This window comes from Abramis brama (genome assembly GCF_963993115.1).
Source record: "Abramis brama genome assembly, chromosome: 15".
Classification (NCBI taxonomy): Eukaryota; Metazoa; Chordata; class Actinopteri; order Cypriniformes; family Leuciscidae; genus Abramis; species Abramis brama.
The window spans coordinates 32,121,504-32,145,881 of NC_139977.1; the positions used below are offsets into that span (position 1 = coordinate 32,121,504).

General features: G+C 40.2%; 1 protein-coding gene across 3 annotated transcripts; it reads right to left on the reverse strand.

The window, feature by feature from the left end:
- Positions 1-284: 284 nt before the first annotated feature.
- LOC311097515 (uncharacterized protein) lies at positions 285-23,532 on the reverse strand. 3 transcript variants are annotated; one of them, XM_084137250.1, is made up of 4 exons: positions 23,438-23,531; positions 22,534-22,650; positions 6,363-6,479; positions 285-2,112 (listed from the first exon to the last, which is right to left on the reverse strand). In XM_084137250.1, the coding sequence occupies exons 2-4, from the start codon at positions 22,589-22,591 to the stop codon at positions 1,139-1,141; spliced, it is 1,149 nt and encodes a 382-aa protein (XP_083993376.1). In that variant the 5' UTR covers positions 22,592-22,650; positions 23,438-23,531; the 3' UTR covers positions 285-1,138. The 3 variants fall into 3 exon arrangements, with proteins under 3 accessions (XP_083993376.1, XP_083993377.1, XP_083993378.1); XM_084137251.1 differs by lacking the exons at positions 22,534-22,650; positions 23,438-23,531 and adding an exon at positions 7,294-7,558; XM_084137252.1 differs by lacking the exons at positions 285-2,112; positions 6,363-6,479 and adding an exon at positions 16,427-19,436 and having other exon boundaries at positions 23,438-23,532.
- Between the last annotated feature and the right edge of the window lie 846 nt (positions 23,533-24,378).

Below are 24,378 nucleotides of genomic sequence, written 5' to 3' on the forward strand. Positions count from 1 at the left end.
AATTGCTCATAAGCTAAGACTCCTACGTAAAAGTTTTTAAGCTAAATTAAGAGTTTTCTGAGAGGATTCTTAGAATCTTTATGAATACGGGCCCAGAACTAAACTGACCTGAGCCTGAAGTTTAGATGCTTCCCTATTATTGATATTCCTGGAGTTAAGGAATACGAGAAGAATTTTCATTTTTGGGTTGAAGGACAGATTAAACAGAGAAGAGAAGCAATATGGTCTGGACCCAACGATTTATTCACATCTAGATCTTTTGTCACAAAATACTCTGAAACTGGTTGAGGATCCAACTGCAGTCGTTTATTACAGAAATTCGAAATCATAATCCATAAAACAGGCAACAGGTCAAAAATACAGGACAGATAATACAAAGAGACAACAGAGCAGAAAAACAATCAAACAACGAAATCCGAGAAACCAGGCAGAAAATGAAAACCAAAACACAGATAACCAGAGGGAGGGCTCTCAGAAATGCAGTGTGACACTAACAAGACTCATGTGCATATCCTCTATCGGTAGAGCTTTACAGGATAATGATGCACAGTTGGAAGTAATCGAGCATAATGAATGCAGGCAACCCTTTGATGGCTATCGGCACTCCAGCTAACAGGAGTGACACTTTTAGAGACATCAGAACAGAACATGTTCAAAAGCGAACTCTCCAGTCCATAGATGCCGTTCTGCATCAAGAAATTACAAATTTAAGTTGGCAAAATTATTTATTTTGAATGTAGACCCTAATGAAATAATATGACTGTTAAAGCTGTTAAGCATTTGCTGTTTGTCTGCAATTTTATTAAAATCTTTTTCAATCCAAAAAAGTCTTTCATATCTTAACGCATCATGTCTATACGTCTAAAACAAGTTATTTGAAATATAGATTATGATTTAATGGACTATTGTTGCCAGTTTTACCCAAATCCCTCATATATTCATTATTATGACCTTGCCCAAAGGTTCCCCTTGTCAAACAATCAAACTTAACTACAAATTTTAGCAAATTACCCAGCTTTTTATTCATCTAAATTATTTACTTGTAAGTGATGGATCTGAACATGAACATTTGCTAATTAGAAAATGTCGGGCAACGGTTTTTCTCATGTTTCAGTAGAGTAGATAATTGGGTGAAACTCTACCCACATGAAGAGCACTGGTGCGGCTTCTCTCCAGTATGAATTCTCTGGTGTGTTTTTAAGTTGCCCGATGTAGTGAAAGTCTTCCCACAGTCAGAGCAACAATGAGGTCTCACACCAGTATGAACACTCTCATGCTGTTTTAAATTCTGCAGTCGTGAAAAACCCTTTCCACAAAAAGAACAAAAGTGAGGCTTCACAGCAGCATGAGTTTTAAGGTGTGTTTTTAAGTTTGATGCCAAAACAAATGTTTTATCACACTGATCACAGCTTAATGATCTCACTCCAGAGTGACGGTGCAGATGAGTGGTGAGAACGCTTTGGGATGTGAAACTATTTCCACACTGAGAGCATGTATAAGGCCTCTCTCCTGTGTGAATTCTCATGTGCACTTTAAGGCTTCCTTTATGAGTGAAACTCTTTCCACACTGAGAGCAGGTGAATGGTTTTTCTCCAGTGTGTTCTCTTGTGTGTCTGTTAAGGGTTGATTTACGTGTGAAACTCTTTCCACACTGACAGCATTTGAACAGTTTTTCTCCCGTGTGAATCCTCATGTGCACTTTAACGTCCCCTTTGCGACAGAAACTCTTTCCACACTGAGAGCAGGTGAATGGTTTTTCTCCAGTGTGTTCTTTCGTGTGTCTGTTAAGGGTTGATTTACGTGTGAAACTCTTTCCACATTGAGAGCATATGAACAGATTTTGTCCAGTGTGAGATTTCATGTGTTTATTAAGATCTGATTTGTGCACGTAAAAGAGTCCACACTCAGAACAGGTGAAAAATTCTTTGTCTCCAGATTTTTCAGCTTGTTTTTGTGTGAAATTCACTTCAGTCTGTGAAACGACTGCATTTCCATCTTCATTTTTGAAATGATGAGGTTTTTCAAACAGATGTTTGTCTTCATTTTTATATGTCAGTTCTCCATCTTCATTAGTGAAATGATGCCATTTGTCTTTATTCACTTCCATCGGGTCTAAAATCAACATATTAAATAATAAATTCCCCAAATTCAATTAAAGAAGGAAAATGAGAAATGAAGAAATCAAATATTAAGTTTTAATGTAGCACAAATCTAGTTTACTACGGAGTCTACTAGTATCTAGTTCTAGATGTATTGTTATATACTCCCGAGAACCAGAAATATAAGAGATTCCTTTGTAAATTTAGTTTATGTCAGTTTATTTTACTTTATGCAATATGTGTAGAATTGCCATAAATGTGTAGTCCCATTCTAAACAACTTATTTAATTTGAATATGAATGTTCTTGTGGCAACATGTAATGAAAAAAAAAAAATGGGAGTAATAACTTAAAAACAGTTTCATAAGAATATCTCATACTTCATAGGAATACTGATTTAAAATTTATTTCCCTTTTCACGTTGCGTCTCCCCAAAATGCCTGATAAACATGATGTATGTCCTGGTGTCTCTACAGAGGACATGTATGAAATCAGTGCCCTGTTTCATAATATTCTGAATATATTCAGAATATTTCGTTCATATTCTGATTGAAAACATCATAATGTTGAGATGTTTATTTATGACAAACAATTGGAAAATTACTCGGGTATAAATAAACATACTTGGTTACTTACGTAACCTCAGTTCCCTTAGAGATAAGGGAACGAGTACTGCGTTGCAAACGCTATGGGAAACTCCTTTCTCGATAATTATTGAAGCCTTTATTTTAAAACGCATTGCAGCTGCACAGCTAGAGCATCATAGCTCGAGTGCTAGCGAGCTGATTGACTGTGCTGCAGCAACTGCATGAACCTATGGCGAGTCGGCAGAGGCGAGCGGTCCAATCGGAGCGCCTGGTACCTTGCCTGCCTGTGTCGAAGTCCACAGTAGTCGATTGTCAAGTTCACGCAGTTAGTTAGTTAGTTAGTTACCTATGATCACGCGCGTGAACTCGACAATTGACTACTGTGGACTTCGACCGAAAACAGGAAATAAGACAAACTATGCAAGTGAAAAGCTGCAATAGCTGCCACATACACTTTGAGCGTGGAGGGGGAGCGTCCTGCGTCCAACAGCTCTTGGAGAAATGTAAGCACCATTGGTACTTCACAACTATGCGGGTCGAGGTTCAGAGCTAGACACCAGCTGAAGAACACTGACCATTTGTGGTGGTAGAGGCGCCTAGTGGACAGAGCTCTAGCCTCCATTCAGGACACCTTCTGGGAGGTCCTGGGGTACCCGTTGAGGGGCCATGCATGAAGGGCACACAAGTCGGGACGGGGGTGCCAGATCGTCCTGTTTGCCTGCGTGAGGAGGTCGCTCCTCAGCGGGATCAGCCACGGAGCTGTTGTGGACAGCTGCATCAACTCTGGGAACCAAATCTGGGTTCGCCAGAGGAGGGCTACAAGAAGGACTGCGCACTCAGTGTTCCTGATCCGTTCGATGACCTGAGGGAGCATCGAGACCAGAGGGAACGCATAAAGGGGGAGGCTGGGCCACTCGTGGGCCAGCAAGTCCCTTTTCTTCGAAAAGAAGGTTGGGCAATGAGAGTTGTCTTCTGAGGCAAAGAGGTCTACCTCTGCCTTGCCGAAGTCTTCCCATAACAAAAGAACCGTCCGGGGGTGGAGAGACCAGTAGCTGTTTGGCTATTGTGAACAGGCTGCGAGACCCGAGACCGCCCTGGCGATTTATGTAGGGTACCACCACCATGTTGCCCGTACGGACCAAGACGTGGTGTCCCGCCAGATATGGGAGGAAGGATTTCAGGGCAAGAAAAACTGCTCTCATTTTCAAGGCAGTTGATGTGTAGGTATTTCTCCGAGCTCGACCAGAGGCCAGAGGCAGGCCTGCCCTCGTACAGGGCTCCCAAACCGAGGTTGGAATCGTCTGTTGAGCTAACCCTCCTCTCTGAAACCAGACCCATATTGACACCCTGCTGATACCAGCTGGTGTCCTTCTAGGGGGCCAGAGCTCTGGTACCGCGCTGGTTTACCCTGATATTTACAAGGGCCGGATGCCATGCATGGGCAGGAATTTGAGGCATTAGCCACAGCTGAAGGGGGCGCATATGCAGTAGGCCTAGCTGGAGTACTGACGATGCTGAAGCCGTAAGTCCCAAAACCCTTTGAAACGTTCTGAGGGGTACACAGGAGCCCACTTTGAACGACGCGGCGAGCCGCTGAATTGACAGAGTCCGGCCCGGCGTGGGCCATGCTCTCATGTGAATGGAGTCGAGAACTGTTCCCAGGAACGTAATCCGTTGGCTGGGGGACAACACACTCTTAGCAAAGTTTACCCTGAGCCAGAGGCTTTCAAGATGGCCAAGGAGCCAGGTTCTGTGAGTATGCGACTCCGCCTCTAACTGAGTCAGTATGAGCCAGTCGTCGATGTAGTTCAGAATACGCATTGCCCGCTGTCTCGGGGGGAGAGAGACTCATCCATGCACTTCGTGAATGTACGAGGCGCTAGAGCCAGTCCAAATGGTAGGACTGTATATTGATATGTCTGCCCCTCGAAGGCGAATCTCAAGAATGGCCTGTGATGGGGGTTCACTTGGATGTGAAAGTAAGCAATCTACAATGGCTGTACCATGAGGGCACGAAAAAGTAACGGCTGTAGAAGCCCGACTCGCTTTGTGATCTCAAAAGCTCCTTTTGCCAGCAGATTCGATACTTCGGAACAGAAGACATGAGCCATAGTTCTCCCTACCAAATTGTAAGTCATAGCGCGAAAGCGCGGAGGTCTGCGGGCGAATTGAAGCGAGTAACCGTTCATTATGATGTTCATCACCCAATCTGACATTTCAGGAATGGCCTGCCAAGCCAGAGCCCGATAAGCCAGTGGTTGGATCATATCTGAAGGCGAAGCGCCCAGACTCAGGGGCTCGACCTGACAGAGGTTTATGTGAGGAAATTTGCTCAATTTGTGCCTTGTGTGGGTCGCTGTTAAAACAGCGTTTGGGTGCAGGGGTGCCTGACAAATGATGGGCCCATGTTCTGCATTTAACACTACTCCAACTGAACTGAAAAGGGCGTGCACCAGGATTTAGTGAGCTTGTTGTGGACCTCTGGGAAAAATGGAGCGGCACGCTGGTGAGGAGCCTGTTGGCACCTCGGCAGGAACCATTCATCAAGGCGGCTTCTAGCGGGCTCTTCTGGGGAAAGCCAGTCGAGTCCCAGTTGGTCGACAGCGCGAGTGACAACGCGGAGACGCTCGGCGTCAATACTCGCTCTGGTGTCGATTCTTTCAGTCTGAGAAGGAGGGGCAGGGTCCATGGAGCCCAACCAATCCTCACACTCAGACGCCGCCACAGAAACTGCATCATTCAGGTCCTCTGCAGATCCGCTGAAAGAGACGAGTGCAGCCACTTCGAGAGAGGGGTGTTGGTCAGTCTTTGCGAATAACACAGGAGAAGTGTCAGAAGGTGTAGGAGAGGCACGTGGGGAGGGACCCGGTGTGCAGGTGCTCAAATCACTGTGCTCGTGGATCCTCTGCTCGCGCCACTTCTTCCTTAACAGAGCTTGATGGGCGCCAGCTTGGGTGAGAAATGCCGGGCGCTGAAGCTGTTCCGCTGAAGGGCTGCTCGACGGCGAGAAGGCTTCTTATCCGGAGAGGTCAGCGAAATGAGGTGAGAAACAGAGCTTGAGCTGAAGGAGATTAAATCTGTCATATGGCGAGTTTTCTCTGAATTTATACTCTTCAGCTACGGCTATTTTGGCGCTCTCGAGGCTGGCAAGGTGTCAGGGGCTCCGATTGGACCACTCGCCTCTGGCGACTCGCAATAGGTTTGTGCAGTTGCTGCAGCACAGCCAATCAGCTCGAGGCACTCAAGCTATGATGCTCTCTTGCTGTGCAGCTGCAATGCGTTTTAAAATAAAGGCTTCAATATTCTCGAGAAAGGAGTTTCACATAGCGTTTGCAATGCAATACGAGAGAACCGTTCTCATAAGGGAACTCAGACACACAAAATATTATAATATTTCCATAAGAGTGCTAAATTTGATCATTCAGTCAATATCAGTCATTTTTTTAAAAAACAAGGAGTTGAAGTTGTAATGGTAAAACCTCCAAACATTTGGTATCTCTGAAAAGCCCTGAATATGCTCTTTACAGGACTGTGACATGAATGATCTCAGAGAAATTCGCTCAAATATAATGTCCTCTACAGAGGATAAAGTGTATGCCTGGGTCTCAGGAGGAACTGTGAGCTTTCATCTTAATGTTCCTCATCAGTCATTAAAGAGAATGAAGGAAAACACCAACCTATTTGTTCCTCTGTATCTTCATCTTTTATTCTGCAGGGTTCTTCCTTAATCTCCATCTTTACAATAGTATGTAAGTAGTTTCCCCTGGAGTAATTCCTCCCGCTTGCTTCTTCTCCTGTGGGAAGATGGGAATATTTCCCAGCATTTAAACTCTCATTGTTTGATTTTCTTTTACAACACACCACAAAACATAGCTATGCAGCATAATTCAAAACATAATAATAAATAATAAATTCTGAACATTGGCTCTCAAGTCTTTATTCGGCTTTGTCCTCATGGTTTCTTAATAAAATTCATAAAAATATTGAATAGAGTATCATAACTCTAATAGGGGCACACTGTAACGCAGTGTTATAACATTTCCCAGCCGCACAACTGAGACTTAAACCCGGCGAGATCAGCATTAAATAACTAATTTGTTAAATAACAGATTGGAGATTAAAATAATATCAGATTTGTCTAATTTTAAATAAACACAAAAGACATAGATGAAAAATTAACTTGAAAGAAATTTACTTTTGCTATGGTTAAATAAATGTTCAGTGATATGTTACAAAGATTTTTACATTTTGGCGCATTTTCTTCTCTAAACACTGACAGTGTTGATATGGCAACTAATAAATACACAAAGTTTATTTGCTAGCATGTGTTTTAGCCCGCGATAGTTCCCTACATCCCTCCCCACCCCTACATTAAAAACTGTTTTACCAGGTTTATTTTTTTTCCCTATATAAAATGAAAACACAACTCAAAAACTTCATTAATTATAATGTGAAAAACAGTCAGTAATGAGTTTACGTTTCACGAGTGTATGAAAAACATCAGTCGGTTCATTTCGATTAATTTCTGAGTGATTCACTAAATAACAGACTCGTTTAGTGGTTTAAATTTCGATTTCTCCTATTAAATGATAAAATGAATGTACTTACAGTCTTAAAAATAGCAGATTTTGAGCAGAATGAACGGCTGTTACACTTCTCCTGTTTATGTTCCCTTCCCTCGCTCACTTCTCTTCTTCTCCTAGACTCGGATGTGTGTCATTGCTTCGGTTGCTCGAGCGCCTCTACTGGCGGAAACCATTTTAAACTATCTAACCTTCATAGATTCGTTACATTACAAGACAACCAATATAAGATCGGTTATCTTGTTTGAGATCATGTAAACACTATTTATTCCCAAATATGTTTGATTTGGGATAAAGATTCAAACTTCAAATATCTGCAAAGGAGTTTGCAATTACCTTTTGGACATTTAATGGCAAATCCAAGATATACAATCTTACTACCTCGACGTGACAGACAGACAGACAGTCTCATATATTTTCATTCATCCATTCCTGACCAGTGGCATAGGCAGATATTGTATTTTGGGCGGGCCAGTGAAAAAGTGAGTGGGCCTATAGTTTTTCCTAGAAAAAAAAAAAGTTGAATAATAATTAAACCTTAGAGAGTAGAACAAAGAATAGACAAACTGCAAAAACAGTTAAACCTTTATTTTGCAATATTCGGCAAAGGCAATAACAAAACACTGTCTAGTCATCATGTTCAACCAACAGAGCTCAATAAAGGCTGGACAAACCAGCATAGACAATAACCTGTCTATTTTATTCAGGCTAGTCAGCAGTGCAAAGAAAGTTCACCTGAAAATAAAGTAGGCTAAATGCAATCAGCCTGGTGGAAATAAAGCTTTTGTGCCATAGGGTAACATTTTAAAATAATAGATATTACCATAAAACTTCCTCAGTTGATTACTTACACAAGTATATATAAAAAATGTATTACAAGTTGTATTACGTTTAATTATGCAAATTAGGCATTATCTCATTAAGCATGCACGATTGTGCATAGGCCTATATTTTCGGTAGATATGATAAAGCCAGGTGCAAAATTATTTTTTCATTTTGTTTACACAAGATGAAAAAAAAAATTCAGAGGGATTTCAGAATATATGCTTTTATTACCTAGGAAAACAAAATATACTGTCTAAAGCCTTAAATTGATTTTCGCCATTTTTTATTATTAAAATGTCACATAAATCAGGTCAGGAATGATTTATTAACAAATCCCTCTGAAAATATCTTCAGAATACTGCTAAGTATATAACTGGAAAGTTTGGTGTACACAGGTGCTACATAGCTGAGATGTCTGTACCGGAGAATGACAAAAACTCATTTTGAGAAAACAGCATTTAAAGATTTTGTAATGTAAAAAATCATACTTTTTTAGTAGAAACAACTATTTACAGACACAATATCTTATCAAATCATCAGCAATACAATAATACAAACCACCTAAAACACATAAAAACTTATAACACAGCATTTATGGCCTTCAACTGAACAGAACCCCAGTCAAAAACACACATCAAAATGTCAGAGCACGTCACGTGATGCATCTGAACGAATCACGTTGTCAGAAATTGACATCAGCCAATGAGATTTCGCTTTTAGACTTAAATGCCCCATTGTACTTTCAGGATTGGTTGCTGATTAAAGGAAATGACATTTTATGACATATTATAAAACATATTTGGATCCGACAGCATTGTACAGGAGAGAGAGAGCTTAGTTCAACGGTAGCCAGCCACTATGTGATGACAAGGTGCAGACAGAGATTGTGGAGCAGCATATTGATTAAGAACGCCAACTTTTGTTTAATTTAGGAGAAATCTACCGACGCAAATAGACAAAATGTAGTAAAATAAAGACCTAAATGTGTATTTTGGACTTTTTTTCACCACAAGTCTGAAATAAGGCATTGAAGACAAATAGCCCAAAATCTCAAAATTGACCAGTGAAAAAAAAAAAACCCTGATGTTTTTGCCTGTCGTGTCTTGCCTTAAATCACTTCACGGGCAAAAATTTGGGAAATTAGTTAAACAACAGGCCTACCTTTTGTTGTTTTCATTCAAGAAAATGAAAATGTTCTCATTCAAAACAAGAAGCAAGTGCCTGGGTTTAGTGTTGAAAACAGAAATGATCTCATCATAGTCCAAAGAGTCACAGAGTTCTTTTTAAAATAACTTTTTGGCTAAAAAGCAGCTAGCAAAGTTAGCTGGCTAAAGGCCGCCAGAGCCCGCCGCCCAGAGTCTTCCTGATGGAACTCTTAGCAACCAATTACGTTCCAGAGGGAGGCTTTCTACAACTTGCTTCAACAGTTCTATTTTATTTGGAAAACAAATTATACACACACACCAGTCAACAATAAATCAGGTTTATATTAATATATATTCGTAAATACATTTGAATAATAAAAATAAACTAAAAATGTATTTTGATCAAACTTGCCTGGGCGGGCCAGTGAGTAATGTGGGCGGGTCAGTGCCGCCCTGGCCCATTACCATAGACAGTATAAGAAATGGACACAGCGACCCCATAGATTTCAACGGAGAAAAGTAAAGCAAATTAGAAGCTCTCACTTCCTGATGGATGGCTGAGCGAACTGCGCAGACTCAAACTGAGCTTAACAACGCAGATGTGACGTGAGCAAACTCTCTGTCTTCTAGAAGCTGTGCCAAGAGAAATCTGAATCATTCCCTTCCGAAACTTGCAGAAACAGAGAGCGTGAGTAGGAGCTGACCATGAGCTAGGAGCAGGAGCAACTTTATGATTCTTTATGGACTTCTCCCTTGACTTTATCAGACTTTATGCCTCCACGTCCTCCAGATTGACTGCGAGCTTCTCCTCCTGTCTATACGGTAATTTCCAGAGAGTCGCGTGGTTATGACGCAATCGTTAGCCTGTTTTTACAAAAATTGCTTCTAGGAGCCATAACGTAAGATACAAGGTAATGGAGCATTTTATACATTGTTGTGTTTCTTTAGAAATAAATAATGGACAAATAGAGTCTTCAAACGCCTCAGATGTAAAGTTATTAGCTGTCAAAGTGACGCCAAAATGAATGGGAGTCAATGGAATTCTAACAGCAGGTGATGGCAGCCCCCAGGGGTGGTACGCTTTTTCGGCTGCTGGATTGCCCCCCTGATCATTACTGGCTACGCGCCTGTTCCTGGCGCATCATGTTGTTGCTGCTGCAGTTTTTTGGGGTTTTCTAAAAATGAAAACTGCTGCATCTGTGTGTAGATAAGATAAAGCAAAGTGTATGCGCGTTGTGCACATGCTACATTGATTATGGCCAAGCATGCACCCTTAAAATAGCATAGGAATAACATGCGCAACGCGCCACTGACTTTAGACTAGGTTTTTCCTGGTCAGTGGCGGAATTGTTTTCTAAACCTGCAAAATAGCACCAGGGAACGTTTGCGCCAGAACACGCCTCCTCTTTGCGCTGAACTGCCCCTGGGAGCGCAAATGCATTTCCTAGTTTACCGACGTGCGTCTGTGGAGGGAAAAGTCCACTGTGCAAAATAGGAATGATACATGCGTCGGTGTAAAGTCAATTGCGCTGAGTGCAAGATAGGGCCCTTAGTCCTTTTCTGGAATCCTGATGTGAAGATGATGCTGAATTAGAAGTTTTCTAAGGACCCCCAAGCTTGTGCCAGGCTGCGGCCTTGTCTTTCCATTCACTAAAGATACTCTGACTCCAAATGGTTCTCTCTCATCAAGACAACATCAGCAAAGATCAACTGGAGCTTCAACAAATTGCATTTAGGAAAGTTTAATTCAAATGGGCGAGACATGCAAGTATCAAACTTAGTCTCATTATTTGATACATTAAGTATCCTTGCCCCTTTTAAAGGAAGGATGTGTTAGAACTAAACTGATGGTTTGCTCAAGGCTGTTGATCTGCTGAATTTCAAACAATGCTATAACTTCATGCTTTCCTGTATTCTGCTTCAGCTCTTTCCCTTGGTAAACTGTATGCATGATGTGTGTATGTGTATGTTAGAGTAGTTTAAGTGTTTAGTTAATAAAGTCTTGTTCCTGTGACATGTAAAGTTGTCTGTGTCTCAAGCTCATACTGGAGTCGCTAATCATGCAGATTTTTGGCTACAGGCTCTGAATGGTGCTGTACAGTAAGAAAGACATTTCCCACACCCCGGAAACATACATTTCTTAGAATTAATAAACAATTAACACAGTGTTCACTACACAAACAGGTTAATTTATTGTAATATTAATTTTACTATATTAAGATAATTATACTAACTGATCCAAATATTCATAATCAATTATAACAAGTTATTATTGATTATTAATATTTCATAGAGCTCATTTCCTACACTAACATGAATAAACAACAAACAGTTGTATTTTTTATTAACTAATCTAAACAAAGATTGATAAATAGTCCTACAGTAATAAATGTATTGCTCATGGTTAGTTATGGTTAGGTAATACATCAATTAATGTTAACAAATGAAACCTTATTGTAAAGTTTTACCATTATTTTATATATTGTATTTATGCTATTTTAAATAACCTACATATAATTTTTATCATAATTTCAATATATATATATATATATATATATATATATATATATATATATATATATATATATATACACACACATACACACACACACTCACCTAAAGGATTATTAGGAACACCATACTAATACTGTGTTTGACCCCCTTTCGCCTTCAGAACTGCCTTAATTCTACGTAGCATTGATTCAACAAGGTGCTGAAAGCATTCTTTAGAAATGTTGGCCCATACTGATAGGATAGCATCTTGCAGTTGATGGAGATTTGTGGGATGCACATCCAGGGCACGAAGCTCCCGTTCCACCACATCCCAAAGATGCTCTATTGGGTTGAGATCTGGTGACTCTGGGGGCCATTTTAATACAGTGAACTCATTGTCATGTTCAAGAAACCAATTTGAAATGATTCAAGCTTTGTGACATGGTGCATTATCCTGCTGGAAGTAGCCATCAGAGGATGGGTACATGGTGGTCATAAAGGGATGGACATGGTCAGAAACAATGCTCAGGTAGGCCGTGGCATTTAAACGATGCCCAACTGGCACTAAGGGGCCTAAAGTGTGCCAAGAAAACATCCCCCACACCATTACACCACCACCAGCAGCCTGCACAGTGGTAACAAGGCATGATGGATTCATGTTCTCATTCTGTTTACGCCAAATTCTGACTCTACCATCTGAATGTCTCAACAGAAATCGAGACTCATCAGACCAGGCAACATTTTTCCAGTCTTCAACTGTCCAATTTTGGTGAGCTCGTGCAAATTGTAGCCTCTTTTTCCTATTTGTAGTGGAGATGAGTGGTACCCGGTGGGGTCTTCTGCTGTTGTAGCCCATCTACCTCAAGGTTGTGCGTGTTGTGGCTTCACAAATGCTTTGCTGCATACCTCGGTTGTAACGAGTGGTTATTTCAGTCAAAGTTGCTCTTCTATCAGCTTGAATCAGTCGGCCCATTCTCCTCTGACCTCTAGCATCAACAAGGCATTTTCGCCCACAGGACTGCTGCATACTGGATGTTTTTTCCTTTTCCCACCATTCTTTGTAAACCCTAGAAATGGTTGTGCGTGAAAATCCCAGTAACTGAGCAGATTGTGAAATAGTCAGACCGGCCCGTCTGGCACCAACAACCAACAAAATTGCTTAAATCACCTTTCTTTCCCATTCTGACATTCAGTTTGGAGTTCAGGAGATTGTCTTGACCAGGACCACACCCCTAAATGCATTGAATCAAATGCCATATGATTGGTTGATTAGATAATTGCATTAATGAGAAATTGAACAGGTGTTCCTAATAATCCTTTAGGTGAGTGTATATATATATATATATATATATATATATATATATATATATATATATATATATATATATATACAGTGAGGAAAATAAGTATTTGAACACCCTGCTATTTTGCAAGTTCTCCCACTTGGAAATCATGGAGGGGTCTGAAATTGTCATCGTAGGTGCATGTCCACTGTGAGAGACATAATCTAAAAAAAAAAAATCCAGAAATCACAATATATGATGTTTTAACTATTTATTTGTATGATACAGCTGCAAATAAGTATTTGAACACCTGTCTATCAGCTAGAATTCTGACCCTCAAAGACCTGTTAGTCTGCCTTTAAAATGTCCACCTCCACTCCATTTATTATCCTAAATTAGATGCACCTGTTTGAGGTTGTTAGCTGCATAAAGACACCTGTCTACCCCATACAATCAGTAAGAATCCAACTACTAACATGGCCAAGACCAAAGAGCTGTCCAAAGACACTAGAGACAAAATTGTACACCTCCACAAGGCTGGAAAGGGCTACGGGGAAATTGCCAAGCAGCTTGGTGAAAAAAGGTCCACTGTTGGAGCAATCATTAGAAAATGGAAGAAGCTAAACATGACTGTCAATCTCCCTCGGACTGGGGCTCCATGCAAGATCTCACCTCGTGGGGTCTCAATGATCCTAAGAAAGGTGAGAAATCAGCCCAGAACTACACGGGAGGAGCTGGTTAATGACCTGGAAAGAGCTGGGACCACCGTTTCCAAGGTTACTGTTGGTAATACACTAAGACGTCATGGTTTGAAATCATGCATGGCACGGAAGGTTCCCCTGCTTAAACCAGCACATGTCAAGGCCCGTCTTAAGTTTGCCAATGACCATTTGGATGATCCAGAGGAGTCATGGGAGAAAGTCATGTGGTCAGATGAGACCAAAATAGAACTTTTTGGTCATAATTCCACTAAACGTGTTTGGAGGAAGAAGAATGATGAGTACCATCCCAAGAACACCATCCCTACTGTGAAGCATGGGGGTGGTAGCATCATGCTTTGGGGGTGTTTTTCTGCACATGGGACAGGGCGACTGCACTGTATTAAGGAGAGGATGACCGGGGCCATGTATTGCGAGATTTTGGGGAACAACCTCCTTCCCTCAGTTAGAGCATTGAAGATGGGTCGAGGCTGGGTCTTCCAACATGACAATGACCCGAAGCACACAGCCAGGATAACCAAGGAGTGGCTTTGTAAGAAGCATATCAAGGTTCTGGCGTGGCCTAGCAAGTCTCCAGACCTAAACCCAATAGAGAATCTTTGGATGGAGCTCAAACTCCATGTTTCTCAGCGACAGCCCAGAAACCTGACTGATCTAGAGAAGATCTGTGTGGAGGAGTGGGCCAAAATCCCTCCTGCAGTGTGTGCAAACCTGGTGAGGAAACGTTTGACCTCTGTAATTGCAAACAAAGGCTACTGTACCAAATATTAACATTGATTTTCTCAGGTGTTCAAATACTTATTTGCAGCTGTATCATACAAATAAATAGTTAAAAAATCATACATTGTGATTTCTGGATTTTTTTTTTAGATTATGTCTCTCACAGTGGACATGCACCTACAATGACAATTTCAGACCCCTCCATGATTTCCGAGTGGGAGAACTTGCAAAATAGCAGGGTGTTCAAATACTTATTTTCCTCACTGTATATATATATATATATATATATATATATATATATATATATATGATTTTATTATAACATCTTTATTTCTAAAGTATTTAAAATACAGGCCTAGGCCCTATGGTTGCCTTTTATTTAAATTTACAACCATATGTGTGCATTATCACATTTGTGAATGCATAAACTTTCAAAAACTCAAAGCAAGACAACAATCCCTTACTGAATCAACACACTTTAGCGGTTCGTTATTGGTTTTAATGTTATGTAAGGGGAATGTCCTTAAACACTAATCAAAGAAATATCATAACGTCTGTCCTCTTCTTTTAAAAGAACGTCAAGTGATGCGCTTGAACCATTACAATATTGAGTTATGATTGGTCAATTCCTGTTCTTTATAGTTCCTAATTATCATATGCATAGAATTTTAATATTCCAACTGCATGATTAGTTTTACATAATAGCTGGCTAATCTAATGGGGGACGGTGGGGGGTTGTGGTTTAACAGAGGGAAACTTATTTGTCATTAGAACACTGCTTACATTAGAAATGATTTGCATACATTAAATATATGTTTAACGTTTAATTTTCTCATCAAATAAAATATAGGGAACCAAGGAATGGGTCTTAAAAAGGTTCCTTTGTTCCTGGCGAGGGAAGGACTGATAGCGAAATGACCTGCACTCTGAACGGAGAGCACATTAGGAACATACCCATGCCTTGGGTTGAGGACGACTCTGGAGTCGTTGGGCCCGTATTCAAGGAAGGAAGCGCTTACACTTGCAAATTGCCTACTCGCTTAACTGATGCCAGTGGCAGCAAGAGAGCAGATTTGAGCGAAAGAGGCTTCAGGTCAGCGGACTGAATCTGGAACAATCTCTGTGCGTAAGGGTCAAGGCCGGAAAACCATACTGGATGCCCGTGATCTTCGGGCCCTTAGACGGCACTGCATCACATACAGGAATGCTACTGTAATGGAAATCACAACATGGGCTCAGGAATACTTCCAGAAAACATTGTCGGTGAACACAATCTACCATGTCATCTGCCGTTGCCGGCTAAAACTCTATAGGTCAAAAAAGAAGCCATATCTAAACAGGATCCAGAAGCACAGCCGTTTTCTCTGGGCCAAGGCTCATTTAAAATGGACTGTGGCAAAGTGGAAAACCGTTCTGCGGTCAGACGAATCAAAATTTGAAGTTCTTTTTGGAAAACTGGGACGCCATGTCATCCGGACTAAAGAGGACAAGGACAACCCAAGTTATTATCAGCGCTCAGTTCAGAAGCCTGCATCTCTGAAGGTATGGGGTTGCATGAGTGCGTGTGGCATGGGCAGCTTACACATTTGGAAAGGCACCATCAATGTTGAAAGGTGTATCCAAGTTCTAGAACAACATATGCTCCCATCCAGACGTCGTCTCTTTCAGGGAAGACCTTGCATTTTCCAACATGACAATGCCAGACCACATACTGCATCAATTACAATATCATGGCTGCGTAGAAGGATCCGGGTACTGAAATGGCCAGCCTGCAGTCCAGATCTTTCACCCATAGAAAACATTTGGCGCATCATAAAGAGGAAGATGCGACAAAGAAGACCTAAGACAGTTGAGCAACTAGAAGCCTGTATTAGACAAGAATGGGACAACATTCCTATTCCTAAACTTGAGCAATTTGCCTCAGTCCCCAGAAGTTTGCAGACGGTTATGAAAAGAAGAGGGAATGCCACACAGTGGTAAACATGGCCTTGTCCCAACTTTTTTGAGATGTGTTGATGCCATGAAATTTAATCAACTTATTTTCCCCTTAAAATAATACATTTTTTAAACATTTGATATGTCATCTATGTTGTATTCTGAATAAAATATTGAAATCTGAAACTTCCACATCATTGCATTCTGTTTTTATTCACAATTTGTACAGTGTCCCAACTTTTTTGGAATCGGGTTTGTATATAGGGTATGATTTTAAATTGAAGACTTTATTACAATTTAGTACAATACAATATATAGGATATGATTTTATCACTCAGTGGGCTTAACAGCAGTCACTCCGGTCGACGGTGATGTCATGTGCATATCCTCTATCGGCAGAGCTTTACAGGATAACGATGCACAGTTGGAAGTAATCAAGCATAATGAGTGCTGGCAATGTGTTATGGGAAATATAGTTCATGATATGATCAAGGAAACAGGAGTGCCCTTTGATGGCACTCCAGATAACAGGGGAGACACTTTCAGAGACATCAGAGCAGAACATCTCCAGTCCATAGGTGGCATTCTGCATCAAGAAATTATGAATTTAAGTTAGCAAAATTATTTATTTTGAATGTAGACCCTAATTAAATTATATGACTATTAAAGCTGTTAAGCATTTGCTGTTTGTCTGCAATTTTATTCAAATCTTTTTCAATGCAAAAAAGTCGTTAATATCTTATAGGGGTGTAAATCGGAGCCTTCATGATGATTCAATCTGATACCGATTTCTTAAGCCAACGATTCGATTATTTTCGATACTTTAGAATTCCCCACGATACGATTCAATACGATATATTTTTACATGATATCTATTAAGTTTCAAATAAATCAACAAAAATAATAAATAATTTGCCTTTTATTGAGAATACAGAATACAATTGCATGTCACAAAGAAATTGTTTTTCCACCTCCACGAATGAGACAAGTGTTGTTCATTATGTCACCTTGTTGAGGTAAATTGTAGTTTTCCTTGCTTTACCCCGGTCTTAAAGTAAAAAAGATGACTGTGAAAAATAGTAGAATTAAATTAAATACATTAATGGTGAGATTACTACAATTTATTTAATTAAACCCATTTATGGTGAAATTACTACATTTTCATGTCAATCTGTGTTCATTTTGACCACGAAACATGCGCTGTCACTTTAATTCAGCGCGTGTAGCATAGCAGAAATAGACTCGGTGCGGAAACGATCGCTACACTGTACGCACTGCTCCTGGAACGGATCGACGGACTGCAACCGCGTGCAGTGTGAAAGCTCTAACCGGTTAACATGGGTACGGAAAAAAATATGCACAGCATACGCACTGCAAACGGAGTATGTGTGAAACGGGCGTTACAATAAAGTGCAATCAGACAAACGGCAACATATCTTACCACTGCTCCATCTCTTACCACTGCTTTTCCTGAGGCCAAAATACTTCCACACCCATGACTTGACGCCGACTGGAGTGTTTAACATTTCACTTTCATTGCCAGCTCGCTCTGACGGTTCCATCGCTCTTGAAAGTCAGACTCTACAAAACAATGTGTGTGAACATAGATAGACTGTGAAACGCAAGTAACGCGTGTGAAGCGGTGTGAAGTAGAAGACAATAATGAGGTTAGCGCCACCCGCAGCTAGTAGGTTGTACGCATATGTCGGAGCAGATGCTGAAAATAGACAGGCGGCAAAATAAACACATTAATCGATACTCTTGCGGACGCATCGGTGCATCGAATCGTCGGCTGTATAATCGATGCATCGATACGAATCGATTAATATTTACACCCCTAATATCTTAGCGCATCATGTCTATACATCTAAAACAAGTTATTTTAAATATAGAATTATGATTTAACGGACTATTGTTGCCAGTTTGACCCAAATCCCTCATATATTCTAACTATTATTTTGACCTTCCCCAAAGGTTCCCCTTGTCAAACAATCAAACTTCAATACAAATTTTTAGCAAATTATCCAGCTTTTGATTAATCTAAATGTCAAATCATTTACTTGTAAGTGATGAATCTGAACATGAACATTTGCTAATTAGAAAATGTCGGGCAACGGTTTTTCTCATGTTTCTGTAGAGTAGATAATTGGGTGAAACTCTTCCCACACGAAGAGCACTGGTGCGGCTTCTCTCCAGTATGAATTCTCTGGTGTGTTTTTAAATTGTTGGATGTAGTGAAGGTCTTCCCACAGTCAGAGCAACAATGAGGTCTCACACCAGTATGAACACTCTCATGCTGTTTTAAATTCTGCAGTCGTGAAAAACCCTTTCCACAAAAAGAACAAAAGTGAGGCTTCACACCAGCATGAGTTTTAAGGTGTGTTTTTAAGCTTGATGCCAAAACAAATGTTTTATCACACTGATCACAGCTGAATGATCTCACTCCAGAGTGACGGCGCAGATGAGTGGTGAGAACGCTTTGGGATGTGAAACTATTTCCACACTGAGAGCATGTATAAGGCCTCTCTCCTGTGTGAATTCTCATGTGCACATTAAGGCCTCCTTTATGAGTGAAACTCTTTCCACACTGAGAGCATTTGAACAGTTTTTCTCCCGTGTGAATCCTCATGTGCACATTAACGTCCTCTTTGCGACTGAAACTCTTTCCACACTGAGAGCAGGTGAATGGTTTTTCTCCAGTGTGTTCTCTCGTGTGTCTGTTAAGGGTTGATTTACGTGTGAAACTCTTTCCACACTGAGAGCATATGAACAGACTTTCTCCAGTGTGAGATTTCATGTGTTTGTTAAGGTCTGATTTGTGCACGTAAAACAGTCCACACTCAGAACAGGTGAAAAATTCTTTGTCTCCAGATTTTTCAGCTTGTTTTTGTGTGAAATTTTCTTCAGTCTGTGAAACGACTGCATTTCCATCTTCATTTTTGAAATGATGAGGTTTTTCAAACAGATGTTTGTCTTCATTTTTATATATCAGTTCTCCATCTTCATTAGTGAAATGATGCCATTTGTCTTTATTCACTTCCATCGGGTCTAAAATCAACATATCAAATAATAAATTCCCCAAATTCAATCGGAGAAGGAAAATGAGAAACAAAGAAATCAAGAATTCATTTTAAATGTAGCTCAAATCTAGTTTACTACTGAGTCTACTAGTATCTAGTTCTAGATGTACTGTTATATACTCCTGAGAACCAGAAATATAAGAGATTTCTTTGTGAATTTAAAGGGATAGTTCACTTTGAAATTAAATTTTGGTATGTTTTAGCTTACCTGAAGGGCATCCAAGATGTAGGTGTCTTTTTTAACGCAGTAGTTTCAATTTTGATATTTTTAGGTCAAACCGTTCTTGTCTGACAGTCATATCATGCAGGTCTATGGTCACGGTCTCAAAGAGCATGCACAGAGTCCAAATTAAAACAATTCCCCATCGTCCAAATTAAACAATTCCCCATCGTAAGTACACATTGGTGGCCTAAGACACGAAACGAGCGGTTTGTGTGAGAAAACGAACAGTATTTATATAGTTTTTACCTCTTATAACACAACCACATCCAAGTGATCTGAGGGCGCGAGCGCATCCTGGTGTGTGACGTGTGCGCAGACTGGTGCATAGATATATACACTAGATGTCGCCTTGACTACGGCAGTTCATTGGAACAAATGTCTTTAATGCGACATCTAGTGTATATATATCTATGCACCAGTCTGCGTACACGTCACACAGCAGGAAGCGCCCGCGCCCTCAGATCACTTGGACGTGGTTGTGTTATAAGAGGTAAAAACGATATAAATACTGTTCGTTTTCTCACACAAACTGCTCGTTTCGTGTCTTAGGCCATCAATGTGTACTTACGATGGGGAATTGTTTAATTTGGACGATGGGGAATTGTTTTAATTTGGACTCTGTGCATGCTCTTTGAGACCGTGACCATAGACCTGCATGATATGACTGTCAGACAAGAACGGTTTGACCTAAATATATCCATATTGAAACTACTGCGGAAAAAAAGACACCTACATCTTGGATGCCCTTCAGGTAAGCTAAAACATACCAAAATTTAATTTCAAAGTGAACTATCCCTTTAATTTATGTCATTACATTGTTTGTGGCATGAGAAATCATTGGAGAATTTTTTATTTTATTCATGTTTTATGCTATGTCTGTAGAGGACACATTATTAAGAAAATAAAATGGCATAAGACGACATGTATAGGCGAAACAAAAATCCAGAAAATCACATTGTATGATTCTTAAATAATTAATTTGCATTTTATTGCATGGCATACGTATTTGATCACCTACCAACCAGTAAGAATTTCGGCTCTCACAGACCTGTTAGTTTTTCTTTAAGAAGCCCTCCTTTTCTCCACTCATTACCTGCATTAACTGCGCCTGTTTGAACTCGCTACCTGTATAAAAGACACCTGTCCACACACTCAATCAAACAGACTCCAACCTCTCCACAATGGCCAAGACCAGAGAGCTGTGTAAGTACATCAGGGATAAAATTGTAGACCTGCACAAGGCTGGAATGGGTTACAGGACAATAGGCAAGCAGCTTGGTGAGAAGGCAACAACTGTTGGTGCAATTATTAGAAAATGGAAGAAGTTCAAGATGACGGTCAATCTCCCTCCGTCTGGGGCACCATGCAAGATCTCACCTCGTGGGGCATCAATGATCATGAGGAAGGTGAGGGATCAGCCCAGAACTACACGGCAGGACCTGGTCAATGACCTGAAGAGAGCTGGGACCACAGTCTCAAAGAAAACCATTAGTAACACACTATGCCGTCATGGATTAAAATCCTGCAGCGAACGCAAGGTCCCCCTGCTCAAGCCAGCGCATGTCCAGGCCCGTCTGAAGTTTGCCAATGACCATCTGGATGATCCAGAGGAGGAATGGGAGAAGGTCATGTGGTCTGATGAGACAAAAATAGAGCTTTTTGGTCCAAACTCCACTCGCCGTGTTTGGAGGAAGAAGAAGGATGAGTACAACCCCAAGAACACCATCCCAACTGTGAAGCATGGAAGTGGAAACATTCTTTGGGGATGCTTTTCTGCAAAGGGGACAGGACGACTGCAGCGTATTAAGGGGAGGATGAATGGGGACATGTATCGCGAGATCTTGGCCAACAACCTCCTTCCCTCAGTAAAAGCATTGAAGATGGGTCGTGGCTGGGTCTTCCAGCATGACAACGACCCGAAACACACAGCCAGGGCAACTAAGGAGTGGCTCCGTAAGAAGCATCTCAAGGTCCTGGAGTGGCCTAGCCAGTCTCCAGACCTGAAACCAATAGAAAATCTTTGGAGGGAGCTGAAAGTCCATATTGCCCAGCGACAGCCCCGAAACCTGAAGGATCTGGAGAAGGTCTGTATGGAGGAGTGGGCCAAAATCCCTGCTGCAGTGTGTGCAAACCTGGTCAAGAACTACAGGAAACGTATGATCTCGGTAATTGCAAACAAAGGTTTCTGTACCAAATATTAAGTTCTGCTTTTCTGATGTATAAAATACTTGTGTCATGCAATAAAATGCAAATTAATTACTTAAAAATCATATAATGTGATTTTCTGGATTTTTGTTTTAGATTCCGTCACTCACAGTTGAAGAGTACCTATGATAAAAATTACAGACTTCTATATGCTTTGTAAGTGGGAAAACCTGCAAAAATGGCAGTGTATCAAATGATCTCCCCACTGTATTTGAATATGAATGTGTTCTTGTGGCAACATGTAATGGATAAAAAAAAGGGAGTAATAACTTGTAAACAGTTTCATAAGAATATCTCATATTTCATAGGAATACTGGATGAATACTGAAAGAAGAAAAAAATCTTTCCCTTTTCACTTGTTGTGTCTCCCCAAAATGCCTGATAAACATGCTGTAAGTCCTGGTCCAAGTAGAGGGAGTTTTAATGGTGAATCCTACAAAAAAATGTGGTATCACTGAAAAGCCCTGAATGTGCTCTTTACAGGACTGTGACATGTATGAAGATCTCAGAGAAATTCGCTAAAATATAATGTCCTCTATAGTAGAAAAAAGTCTATGCCTGGGTCTCAGGAGGATATGTGAGTTTTCATCTTAATGTTCCTCATCAGTCATTAAAGAGAATTAAGGAAAACACCAACCTATTTGTTCCTCTGTATCTTCATCTTTTATTCTGCAGGGTTCTTCCTCAAACTCCATCTTTACAATAGTATGTCCGTAGTTTCTCCTGGAGTAATTCCTCCTGCTTGCTGCTTCTTCTGTGGGAAGATGGGAATATTCCCCAGCATTTAAACTCTCATTGTTTAGAAACATTTTTGTCATCGATTTGTTTTTTTACAACAAACACACCACAAAACACAGAGCTGTATGCCGCATAGATCAAAACATAATAATAATTAATCTATTCTGAACATTGGCTCTCAGTCTTTATTCAACTTATTTCTCATGTTTTTTAATAGAATTCATAAAAATATTGAATAGAGTATTATAGCTCTAATGGGGCACACTGTAACGCAGTGTTATAACATTTCCCAGCCGCACAACTGAGACTAAAACCCGGCGAGTGTGTTCTGCTAGTTGGTGAAGCATTAAATAACTATATAATCTGTTAAGATTGTAGATTAAAATTATATCAGATTTATCTAATTTTAAATAAACACAAAAGACAAGAGATGAAAAATGAACTTGGAAGAAATTTTTTCTCAGTGTTGATATGGCAGCTAGTAAATTATACACAAAGTTTCGTCATGCTAGCATGCGTTTTACAACTAGCCCTGCGATAGTTCCCTACATCCCCACCCCTACATTAAAAAAACTATTTACCAGGTTTCATTTGTTCATTACATAAAATGAAACTATAACTCATAATCTTCACAAATTGTAATGTAAAAAACAGTCAATAACGAGTTTACGTTTCACGAGCGTATGGACAACATCAGTTGGTTTCATTTCGATTCATTTCTGAGTGATTCACTAAATGAACAGACTCGTTTAGTCGTTTGGATTTAGATTTCTCCTAATAAATGATAAAATGAATGTACTCACAGTCTGAAAAACAGCAGATTTAGAGCAGAATGAACGGCTGTGTTCCACTTCTCATGTTTATGTCCCCTTCCCTCGCTCACTTCTCTTCTTCTCCTAGACTCGGATGTGTGTCATTGCTTCGGTTGCTCGAGCGCCTCTACTGGCGGAAACCATTTTAAACTATATCACCTTCATAGATTCGTTATTACAAGACAACCAATAAAAGATCTGTTATCTTGTTTGACATTATACAAACACTATTTATCTCCCCTGATATGTTTGATTTGGGAATGGGGCAAAGATTCAAACTTCAAATATCTGCTAAGGAGTTTGCAATTACCTTTTGGACATTTAATGGCATATCCAAGATATCCAATCTTACTACCACAACGTGACAGACAGTCTCATATATTTTCATTCATCCATTCCTAATCCTAACGCATCATGTTGCTGCTGCAGCATAAACAAATATGAATTAATGACTTTAATTAATTTAAGAGCATGACTGGTTCAAAAACATAGGCCTATAAAGCCATTTTAAAAATTGAAATGCATAACATTGAAATTCACACAAAGGTATTAGTGATAACAGAGAGAAATACAACCATAATGCCGACAACAGCACCATCCTTAAAATACGACAACTGCATGTGCGGCACATCCAACGATGAATATAGCTTTGTTCATATCATAACCCAGCAAATTAGACAGTTAGACACCTAGACAGCTCTAATATGAATGAGAAAATATATATATAATTGCAGCTTAGTAGAAGTAGCCTGCCTACTTCTTGAAGTTGTTCAGACAATAGCCTACATAAGTTAAACTCTTTACACATTTTTTGCATACATTATTTTTAGTCTGTGAAATTCCACCTTCATTTGCGAAATGATGAGGTTTTTGAAACGGATGCTGCTTGTCTTCATTCACTTCCATTGGGTCTCAAATCATTAAATTCCCAT

Excerpts from the sequence above, each read along its gene's own strand:
- LOC311097515 (XM_084137250.1), bottom strand. The coding sequence starts at position 22,591 with ATGGAGTTTGAGGAAGAACCCTGCAGAATAAAAGATGAAGATACAGAG. Across the intron at positions 6,480-22,533 it reads AGATACAGAGGAACAAATAG|GAGAAGAAGCAAGCGGGAGG; the intron begins GTTGGTGTTTTC and ends ATCTTCCCACAG. Across the intron at positions 2,113-6,362 it reads AGATACAGAGGAACAAATAG|ACCCGATGGAAGTGAATAAA; the intron begins GTTGGTGTTTTC and ends TGTTGATTTTAG.